At 37.3% G+C, this 11,678-nt stretch overlaps 2 protein-coding genes across 2 annotated transcripts in view; both read left to right on the top strand.

The window, feature by feature from the left end:
* Positions 1–9,250, top strand: part of LOC149037509 (endoplasmic reticulum metallopeptidase 1-like) — a 68,275-nt gene extending 59,025 nt beyond the window's left edge. Inside the window, exon 4 of the mRNA XM_089186337.1 lies at positions 8,942–9,250. Within this exon, the coding sequence (XP_089042463.1) occupies positions 8,942–9,118 (177 nt within the window). The 3' untranslated portion in view covers positions 9,119–9,250. The remainder of the gene's footprint in view (positions 1–8,941) is intronic.
* On the top strand, positions 2–6,945 carry LOC149037510 (uncharacterized). Its single transcript, XM_089187793.1, has 6 exons — positions 2–1,215; positions 1,783–2,139; positions 3,033–3,078; positions 4,038–4,211; positions 5,370–5,608; positions 6,628–6,945. Exons 1-6 carry the CDS (start codon positions 1,006–1,008, stop codon positions 6,805–6,807), a joined length of 1,206 nt encoding a protein of 401 aa, XP_089043919.1. The 5' UTR covers positions 2–1,005; the 3' UTR covers positions 6,808–6,945.
* Positions 9,251–11,678: the final 2,428 nt, after the last annotated feature.

Here is an 11,678-nt window from a genome sequence, read left to right as displayed (position 1 = left end):
TGTTCAAGATGGCGGACGTTTCATGCAGATATTGTTGCTGGCATTGATAAGAAATGTTTCCACTAAATACGAAACAATTTTCTGCTGCATTCCTGGATGTAAAGCGTAATAGTCAAGGTTATAACGAGGAGGTCAGTTCAGTCGACAGGGATGCAACCAAGAAGCTACTGAGGCCCTTCCATATTCCCCAAATCGGGCCTTCTTCTATTCCACAATGTCATCATCTTGGGACCATGATGTGGAATTTCATGTGGAATTGTGCGAAAAGAGGATGTCATCCGCCCGCTCATCATTTGGAATCAAGAGAAGACTCGCGAGTGGAATCGCGAAAAGCACCTGAACAATCATGTTCTTCAGTTCTTCCGGAATTTGAATTACATCGTATAACTTCAAAACGTAAAGCGCGAGAAGCAAACGAGCGACAGAGTGCGGAAAATATTGAACTTTCAAGACTAAATAAAACACAATATTTAAACAAGACCTCTTCTACAAGAAGTACTGATTCTTCTCGAAATAATGTTTGTTGTGAGGAAGCAGAACCACAAAAAGAGGTATCCTCCAGCAATCTAGCTGTGAAGAAGCAAATGTTTCCAATGAGACTTTTGTTAATAGCAAATTAAGTAAATCGATAAGAGCATCCCACTGGGATAGTGACATGAAATCTTCAGAGTCTGAACATTGTATTGTCTCAGATTATTTTGACAGAGAATCAAAGTTAAGTCCAACTTGCAATGTACTAAGTGAGTTGGAAACCAAGGTGGATGTTAATGGTATATATGGCAGAGAAAGTTTGCAAAGCGATTTGGTCTGCAATGGTGATTGGTGGCTAAACAGTGAAAATATTTCAAACCCCAAGGATTCGACTGCATCTCTCATTCCTTGTGCATGTAGAGATTGCTTGAGACACAGCTGCAAATAAAGCCTTTGACTCTGGTTAAGGATGGCATTTATAGCTAAAGGTCAGTTTCAAATACTTTTACCCTAAATCGGAACTTGGAGACAGTGATGTCTGTTCTCTTCACTGATGAGGAACATTCAAAGAATGCTGAACACAGTGATATTGATCTATGTGGGAAGATTTCCATTCTGTATGGCATCCAGGATACAATAGTGTCAGTGGTTGCTAGTGAGGTGGTAGGAATGTATGATTATATCTCAGGAGCTGTGTATGGATTGAAGGGATGCTGTCATGATGAATCTGAATATCAGTTAAAGGTAATTTATTCAAGTAGCTAGAGAGTTGGTGGCTTTGATGACCTAACATAAATGAATTGGTTGTATCTTTAGACTCCTGTTTGTTTTGTTGAATGATTCTGCCTTCTACAAAAATGTGTCTATGCTTGAAAATTGACTCGTAAAAATTTGGCAGATTTATCATGTAGTCTAAGCATTAGTAACATTGTGTTTCATCCAGTTCTAGGATGATTCATCCTGCAATCTATTAGTTACCTTTTGTTCATAGTCAGTTCTCAATCAGGCTTTCCAACCAGTCCAGATATAAAATTGTCTGGAACTTGTCGTCAAGGTTGTGGGAAAGTGCATGTAGTTCGTCTTTGTGTGTGGCAATGGACGTTTCACAGTGGCATAGCTAAAGCCAGACATCTTTTATCAGCTTGTCTTGCACTGTTTCCCAGTGGGCCCATGGAATTGGATGATATATCTCAGTAACTGCAGCTAAGTTGTTAACATATATTTATCAAAATTGCCATGATATTAAAGCTAGAAAGCTGTAATTTCATAAAGTACTTTAAATCAGTGCTTAGAATTTGTTTATCTATGTAGGACAAGAAGTACCCCCTTTCATCAAGTGCAGTGAATTTGGACCTTAAGGAATTCATAGTTCATTTTCAACAAAAACTGAGAATGTCATCTCACAGTGTTGACAATGACAATGACAATTTGTTAAAGGAGCACTCTCCTGTTGCCTGGTTACTGATCTCACTAGCTCTTGGAGTGACCCTTGACTGGCAAGTACAAGAGAAAGTCCTTGAATTTATAGAAACTTTGTCATCAGAGGAATTTGCTGACGAGCAAGCATCTGACAGTTACAACAAAGGATGTTTTTCAAGCCAGTGGTACAATCTGTTGGTAGTTGTTGACCAATATCGTTGTTGTGAGAAAGATATTCCACTGATTGAGGTATTTGAGTTTTGCAGGAATGGTGAAATTAATGTTGTAAACTTTGACTTAACTTAAACGATCAGTCCATGTGAAACAAGCCTAACTAAAGAATGGAACAATTGAAGTATTGCTGGTCATGCTGTGCTTTGATACATGTATGTCATCATGTAAAGTATTGATTATATTCATCTGCAAGGTTTTGTTTTACAGTACATTGTATGAGCTCTCTCATGAAGCAAAAGTTTAACATTTGTTTGTAGCAACTCTCATATTTTTGCAAGATTTTTGAACTGCTATAAAGAGGTTAAACTTCCTTCAGGAAGTGTTCAAAGATGAACTTTAACCTTTAACCCCTAAGAATGATTTACTTCTAATTTCTCCTTACAGTATCAACCTTGATTCAAATGTAAAGGTTATCAGAATGTAGGAAATAATCACCAATTTAAGTAGTTCCTGATTGTCAAACAAATTCTCCTTGTCAGTACCAAATGTAAGGGCAACAGTGTGGAGAATATTGACACTAGTTAGAATGTACAGGGTAAGGAACTCAAAATGAGAATTAAGCTTTTTTTAATTTTCCTTGACTTGGCCAATCAATTACCCAGCTGAAACATTTTGAAGTGAAGGAGGAAAAAACAGGCGAGGTTACAGTTGTATTTATTAGTTACATAACAGGAAGTGCCATTTACCAAATTTAAAGCAAGAGCAACATTGTTAAGCACAGCTAAAGTAGACACCCCAAAGATCTCCATACATTCAGTAGTTCCAGTTGCAACATCATGCCATTTTTTTTTCGTATTAAATATGCTGCTCTTATTGAGTATTGTTGTTTATCTCATAATGTACTCACTTCGAATATGGATGGCGATGATTCAACTGCATGCTAATAAATTTTATTACATAAACTGCAGTGTTATATAGGGATTTCCAGCCCTAAGAAAAGCCATAACAACACAGGTGAAAAAAAAATACGTTTTTTTTTCACGAGTGCTTGATATCGCTAATCAGCTGCTTACATGTTACTCACCTTTTACACCACTCAGTCATGTTGATGAATGAATGGCAAAGCCCTCACTGTTGTTTGTCGGAATTTCCTCAGATTATGGCTGCTAAAAAACCGAAAAATCCCTATCACTTACAGACAGTAACGTTCAAACTTGCCTAGAAGGGGAAGAAAATCAAAATACGAAAAGGAAAAATGAAAGTTATGTATTCAGTGGCTTTGGTAATAATGGGAAAATGGTCACTAAGAGAGTGGCAGTGTAATGTGGCCTTACATGTTACAGAATTATGAAATGTTTGCGTGCATCATGGATTCTCATGGGCTTACATGTGAAGTCATATCAACAGTACAATAAAGTGGCAAAATTTGGAAGAATGGAAAAATGACGCAACTATTTGCCTTGGTTTAGAGGCAAGTACAAGAGTTAGGCTTGAAACTTTTTCCACTGACTGTCCTTTGACAGGGACATAAAATATTTAAAATTGCCATTTTAGCAGGATATGTTACAGTTGTAGTAATATGTATTGAACAATCTAGATGAACTGTGTTCAAATGAACACTTAAAATTTGTGACAGATTTCTACAATTCAGGAATGTTTGGAAGAGATATTTGAGCAATCTGTGGATATAAAAATGAAAACAAGTGTGAGCAGTGCATAAGCCATGCAAGGGCATAAGGCAAAAGCAAGAAAGAAAGGGGAAGCTAGGAAAGGGTAAAGCAAGGCATGGTGTGCCACTGTGTCTAGAGAATCCAGAAAATTCACTTAAATTATTTCACAATGGTCCATAATACAGGTTAGCCCCAGCATTTCATCAGACTTTCCTGACAATTTTTGTTTACCCACTTATACTCCTGTAATATCTTTATGTTATTATTTTGGTTGATTTTAGTTGATTTATCTTTTCAATCCAGGTGGAAGGGAAGTGTTATTTCAGGCAGGTCCTGAACATCCTTGGCTGATCAAGACATATTCAGAGGTAGCCCCACACCCCTGTGCACAAGCTCTGGGCCAAGAATTCTTTCAGAGTGGAATCATACCTAGTGACACTGATTTCAGGATTTACAGGGACTTTGGCCAAGTACCAGGTATCTGAACTATGGACTGACACCCAGAGACTGATTGAATGACTGAATGACTGACTAAGGGAATAAATGACTTATTGACTGATTGTTTGAACGAATGAGTGAATAAACAACTTGATGACTGGCTTACTGAACAACTTACTGACAGATTGACTGACTGATTGACTGACTTACTGACTGATTGTATGATTGACTGACTTACTGACTGACCGACTGAATGAATGAATGAAATGCTCCTTAACTGACTGAATGACTGGTTAGTATTTGATCAATTCATTATTCACTGATTACCTTATTGACTGATTGATTGTAATCTTAGTGAAAATCTCTTTTGCATTGAACCAATCTGGTTAGCATACTAATAATTTTCTGATGTGTAGGAATGGACCTTGCCTATATTGCCAATGGTTATGTTTATCACACAAATTACAATACACCAGCTGCTGTTACTCCAGGCTCTATCCAGCGTGCTGGTGGTAACATACTGGCTTTGGTCAGGAGCATAGTTAATTCACCATTTCTGGCTGACCCTGGAGAGTATCGTTTTTGTGGTACATTACCCTGAAAGAATTGCTTTGGTGATAAATCTGACATCAGCTTTTGTGGCAGTTCTTTGTCTTATGAAAAAATTCCTTCATTTTCCAGCAAAGAGAACCATCTTTGAAGAGGGTAAGGCATAATTTACAAGTAGATATCTATTATTAACATTCTACATTTTCTAAATTTTGTACAATGCGCCATGAAAGCATAGGCCTTAGAGCTGACCTGAGTACATCTTCTTTTCCGTGTGTGAATTAATCAAAGTTTTGTGGTCTAAAAAAAAAAAAAACCATGCACAACAAAATAAACAAGGTAACAATGGGGGTTTTTTTGTTTTTTGTTTTTTTGTTTTTTTTTTTTATCAACTCTTTTAGAGCATTTCGTAAAATATGATTAGGTCATTTTTGGGACTGGTAAGTTTTTATATTCTGTTCATTGTTTCCATGCATGTTGATAAAATTGTCAACATTTTCAATTTTCTGTTAAGCCAGTTTCCTACTGTTATAGGGAAAATGGCATAGATGGGGGGTGTCATACAATGTTTACAATATTGTGGATCTTAAAGTACACTGCAATTGAAAGCTGTCCTTAACACTCTTTTTAACTGTTTTTTTTCATCAGGCAAAGTATTAAGACTTTCATCTGGTGTAGGAGACCTTATCATCTCTCTGTTCATCCTATTACTCTCATGGATAGTTGGAACATCATTTTCTGTGGCTGTAGGTGTCCTTCTGACATACTCAGGTCACTCACTAACTTGGTACTGCCGACCCTACATACTCTTGGCATTATACACAGCACCATCTCTACTGGGCATTGGTTTGGTTCATTTTCTCATTAAGAAGTCTATTGTGGCAAAGGTAGACACGATTTAGTTGTCAATTTAGTGACAAGCAAAGAAAATTTGACAATTTCCTTTCTTCTTATGACCAATATATTTGATCTGGGGGGTGACAGTCATGGACTTCAAGACAAGCAGTTGACTACCAGAGTTCCACCACATACTTAATATGTCCCTGGTTAATCTGGTCAAAATAATCACCTTTTGGCCTCTTAATGAACTAATTCCCACTCACATACTTTTGCTGCATCTAATGCTGACTTCAATACATTTTGAAACACCTGGACAGCAAGGGGTTAATGGGTCAACAGAAAAGTTAATATTGTTTTGCCTCCTTTTTGGTCTGCATAATGTACTTTTTGTGAACTGATCATCTCAAGTCTTTGTTTGTGCTCATTTGAATTTCATTATTTGTCTCCATTGAAAGTGAATTTTATTGTTGGGTTAAAGATTTATCAATGTCTTAATTCTTAAGTATGAAAAGAACCAAGAAGAAAGAACAAAGAACAACATATGAAAAGAACCAAGAACCAAACTTTATATTTTCATTTTGAACTCTGCTTTCAGTTTCTTATTGCAGAATTTGTAGCACTGAGCTATGTAGTGTCCTCCTTTTCAGGCAGTAACTGGTAAAATTCATCACCAGTAGCACCTCTTGTTACCACCTAAAATCACTAAATATTCTGGAAAATTCAACATTTTGAAGGATTGGTCTAGAAATTTAATATACCTGTTGTGCTTAAAATAATGGAGAACAGTGGCTATGCACACTTGTTATGCTTCCAATGAAGCAGAACAACCAGGATTTGCTGAAAATGCAAGTTGCAAAGCCCTAACACTGTGCATGCTTGCATTTTAATTATTCAAGCCTTCAGCATAGATTATTACTTTTTGGAGGGTTCTAAATTCACACTGGAGTGCACATTTTCACAACCATTTATTAGACCATTAAATAGTGGGTATGTTCACACCATTGATGACGCCATCCAAAAGATGTTTTTCAGTTATACCTCTCATCAACATTTTTTCTACATGCAGCACACATCAAAAACATTTTACAATAATGCTGGTGAAGTGGTTCAACAAGATGCAGGTGCCTGGATCACTCCACTAGACTATCTTGGCATACAGCCATTCAGTGATATACCCATGTTTAAAAAGGCTTTGCCTCACCTCAGGATGGAGTTTATGGAGGTTTTCCTTATTACCTGCCATTGAAGCATCTTGTGCGGTATGTGGTACTTGCTCATTCAATGTTTATCTGTTGGTCTCTGGTCATTCAGTGCATGGCCAATTCACTGGAATTTCATCAAAGAAAAGTATGGAATAGAATACAAGCTGTCAGGCTTTGCTAACTTAATATGTTAGGCAAGTTGGGCAGAAAAATACACAGCCTTGCTTTAACTCTGGAAAGGGAGGGGTCAACAGAAAATGGCACAGAAATATTCTGGTGAAACAGTAGCTCTATGTACCCAGATTTTCAGAGCTTGTACATCATCATGATCCAATTTTGCTTCATTAATCAACTGGCTAAAAAATGGGGACCATGTGTTATCTAAGTGTTGATCTTCCTTTCATACCATATTTGATTTATTTACTTTGCTTACCTATCCTTGAATCTTTAAGGAGCACTTTCACAGCTACTTGATAACAAAGCTACAGTAAACAATAGGTACCATGAGCCGTTGCACTTTTTTTCTTTCACTGTTACTCCAATATACCTATAGCATTAAGTTTGTGACATTTACTAAGTGATTTGTTGTACTTGTTCCATAGATCCTATATATAGAGAAAGAATCCTGCAGGAACTTAACTCTGAATTTATTTTATTACCATTCTAAATATTTAAAACTACTGTCTAGTTCAATTTATAATTCTGTTTAACTGTGAAGTGTTATATTTGCAATCAGAAAATCTTGGTATCTCCCTGGTCCTCCACCCCAAGTCAAAACATCTCCAATGGAAGTGAAATTGCTACATAGGAAGAAACAGGATCAAGTTTACTCATTTAAATTCTCAATATCAGGTCAGGTTTCTCTCTTCTAACCCTTTGACCCCTTGAAGTGACCAGCATCTAATTTCTCCTTTCATTATCATATCATGCATTCATATCTCACTAGTGTCTGACTTCTCACTGCCTTAGGTCCTGATCACATGGCTGTATATGTATCACCTGCTTATGACATATATATATATATATATATATATATATATATATATATATATATATATATATATATATATATATATATATAAAGACTCACTTATGTGGTAGTTGGAGTAGTTGTTGTTGTTGGAGCAATGACATAGAAAGCTATACTGAGAGAGGGTTACTGCTGAAGATCACTTATTTCAAGGAACTGTGGAGACAGCAGTGAGATTGTGTCAGTGGTGAGCTATGATTTAGACTGTGGTGGGCTTAATTAAGTTTATTAATGTTAAGTATTTTACTGCTTTGAGGAGTTGCTCCTTCTCAATAACATCACTTGCTGTTTAATAAAATATTAAGTTTGTAGGATTGTAGTGTTTTCTGTCAGTTAGATTATACAATAACAAAATAAACTACCGGTATTAGTATCTGGTGTTTGAAAATTGATAACCTTAGTCTGTAAGCAGGTCCTTATTATAGGTGCTTTGGCACAAGTGTTTCTTCACTTGCAGGAAAATATGAGGCCTTGAGTAACACAGCACCACAGCTGTAGAAATGTACACCCTTTAAAAAGTGCAAGATTTCATTTTGTCGTTATAGAAATGAAGAATGCTTCATATTGTTGTTACAAAAACAAACAATGCTTTAAGGGTCATTATTCAAACATATTTCAGTTCTGACTAAATGATTGGTTTCTGTGTGTTAGTCAAAGTCTTCATGGTTTTGGTGGAAATGAACACTGCATAAGTGATAAAAATTTCTCAAATTCACAAAACGTTTGTGAGTTCAAAACAAGTTCATATCAAATGAACAATGCTTCATTTTGTTGTCATCACTAGAACATATTTCTTTTCTGATCATCATCTTCATGGTATTATTAGGAACAAACAGCGCTTTATTGATAAAGATTTCTCAACCTCATTACCCATTTAGAGTCTGTCAGTTAGATCTTTTCAGTATTTGTTTCCTCGTGAGGCATGACTCAGGATTTCTGGCAACAAGACTTAAAGTTTCAGGCAACTTGACTCTGGTTTTGAGCAACATGACTTTTGGGTGACTTGACTTGAGCCCTGGTGAACCCCCTCCTTGACCTGTCTCAAGTATTCCTTGGGCAGAGAAACGTGGGTCCTGCAGTACTGATAGCAAGCACTTGCTCTCAGGCTAATATATCCCAAGATTCTTTTAATTTAAATATCATTTCAGCCAAAAAGACACCTCCCGGCCAAGAGCAATTTGTTGGACTTTGCTGTGGCAGCTCATTATATTCACGGTAAAGAGTCATCTTCACCTTTCCTCAAAGAAGTCATTCAAGCTATTCCAGACTGGATTTTTGCTAATGATTGGGTGGACACATACAAGAGCTGGTCTTACACTAAATAATTCCCTGTATTGCAAGAATGCATCAGTCCAAGACCTTCTAAACACTACTATGAAATACTGATAAACAAAAATTTCAAGCCAGGAATTTAAAGAATTGCACCAGTTTGAAACAGTTCACAGGTTGAAAATTATCATGAAGATTTTTACATTTTAGGGCGGATGACCTCAAAATTATTTATCAGGATTATAAGAAAATTTGACAGGAAAAAAATGGATGTGAAATAACACATCATCAGAAGAAGTCAGGCTGGTCATACATGAATCCAAAAAATTTTTAAAATCACCTTAATTAATTTATAACGATTTTATCTGGAAATTAAGTTCCAAATAAAACTAAGGAATCAAGAAACAAAGTAAAGGATTGTTTGCTAGCCTGTGGTCTGTCAGCAGACCCTCAGTATAATGATCCCCTTTAATGCCCAAGAGTGCCATAAGGGACAAAGCATGTTGAGGGCATAAAAACATAGCCCCCTCCAATATAACACTTGATATACCACCCTTCAACTTTTTGTCTTTTTACTGTATTGGTCTATATCTCACAACAAACAATGCTCTAGGAGCTACAATTTAAGCTATAGTTTATTTAACAATCGGTTCATACGTCAGCGTGCGTTCATCGAGATATGAAGCACGCGGAAAGTTTGGAGAGCACGAGAGATGCGTAAGAGTTGCTCGTGGCGTAGCTCTAGCTTCTCGAGTGCTCTCTAAACTTCCCAAGTGCTTCATATCTCGATGAACGCACAGCTGACGTATGAACCAATTGTTTTAAAACATTTTCAACTCAATGGAAAATTTTTTCTCGAGGGGTTTTGTTTGCTGACGTTATGAGCGTGCACAATAGGAATATGAAGTACGCTCGCGCAATTGAATTTGATTATACAAATTTACTAGCCGTTATAATATAACATAGCGTGTGAATTTGTCTAATCAAATTCAATTGCATGAGCGTGCTTCATATTCCTTTTGTGCACGCTCATGACGTGAGCAAACAAATCCCTCGAGAATTTTGCACTCAATCAGAAAATGAATTCACCTGTCAGGTTTTTGACCAATCTAAGACAAGATCGTTTACAGCGTAGCGAAATGTTTTCCTGAAATAAAATTATTAACGGGCTGAAGCGTAGCAGAGGGATTATCGACCCTTTCACAACATTTAAACCATCGGGTTGAAAATGTTATAAAACAATTGGTTCATACGTCAGCTGTGCGTTCATCGAGATATAAAGCACGCGGGAAGTTTGGAGAGCACGAAAGATGCGTAAGAGTTGCTCAAGGCGTAGCCGAGAGCAACTCTAGCCTCTTGAGTATATACCTATATACCCCATATGTATAAGGCAAACAAAATTTCAACCTTTTTTTTATTTTTCACTTTGAACACTTCTCAGTATTTTTAGTTACATTCTCCTCGCCTGTTTGTGTCGTTATAGCATACCCCTGAAAATATCTTTGAAATGATATATTATACGTGGTCTAAAGGTTCATCGTTCTCGTTTTAGAAAAATTTGGCATTTCCCTAAGGCAGTAAAGGGATAACCGTTTCCGCACGAGTGGTTCTTTGTTTGCGGGAGAATATTAGGCCTTGTGTGACGCAATCCAGTCAGCAAGGGGTCTAGTACTCATTATTGATGCTAACCCCCCGTCAAACTTCTCCCTGACTTTATTCAAACTTTCCTGTGGAAAGAGAAACGCATGTCCTACACCCTGTTAAAGCAGTTTAGTCAGAAAAATGGAGCATGATGGTAAACTGAGCGAGAGTAGCTGCAGAGCGAAAAGAGGAGGGAGGTTTTGGGTTGAGTTGGATAATACTGGAAACCTTGATTCTATTTTCGCTCTACTGCTACTATGTGCTGTTCACTATTGTGCTCTGTTTTACTGACCGAACACCTGGAACAGGCTAGTTGTTTTCAAATTTTAAGCTCTTAACCAATTGAAAGGGGATATAGCTATCACCCCTGGCTTTTATAAGCCTTTAAAGAAAAAGCTGAAATGAGTTGGAACTCCCCCTATTGCCAGCGTAACTGGCATTTTTGTATGCGCTTTGATGTGTCAAACCAGGAGGAGCCTTGGAAACAAGTGACAAAGCCATGAGAGGTTTGGAACAGAAAAAGTGGTTTCTCTGACCAAACTCCCACTTCTTATGGGGAGCCACTTGTGCCAATATCATCAATCGCTAGTGATAAAACTCAGTCATTAGTGCTAAAATATCAATCGCTAGTGATAAAACTCAATCGTTAGTGCTAGCAACAACTCCACGAACTCCTTGTGACAGAAGAGACCTTAGGTAGATCATCCTGTCTACCTACCTCACGCCCTGACTTGAAACCGACTCAAAGCCCGAGTTTCCGAGGATGACGCAACACGTGCTTAGCCCAAAAGAACAACAGCACAACTCTGTCGATTGTGACTGTGCTCGGCGCCTGATGGACAGCAAAAAACCCGTTTTCTTTAACTTCTCGATGCAAAACATTAATTGATTGCAAGAAAGCCTCATTTTGGGGGTTAGAGCATTTACTGTAAGAGAAACTCAGTCCGACTCAGGACTGATGCTGAGAAAAAAAAT

Source organism: Pocillopora damicornis, chromosome 11, assembly GCF_964200805.1.
Source record: "Pocillopora damicornis chromosome 11, jaPocDami1.2, whole genome shotgun sequence".
Taxonomy (NCBI): domain Eukaryota; kingdom Metazoa; phylum Cnidaria; class Anthozoa; order Scleractinia; family Pocilloporidae; genus Pocillopora; species Pocillopora damicornis.
The sequence above is the reverse complement of the archived record's forward strand: the minus strand, read 5'-3'. Positions and strand labels throughout refer to the sequence as shown.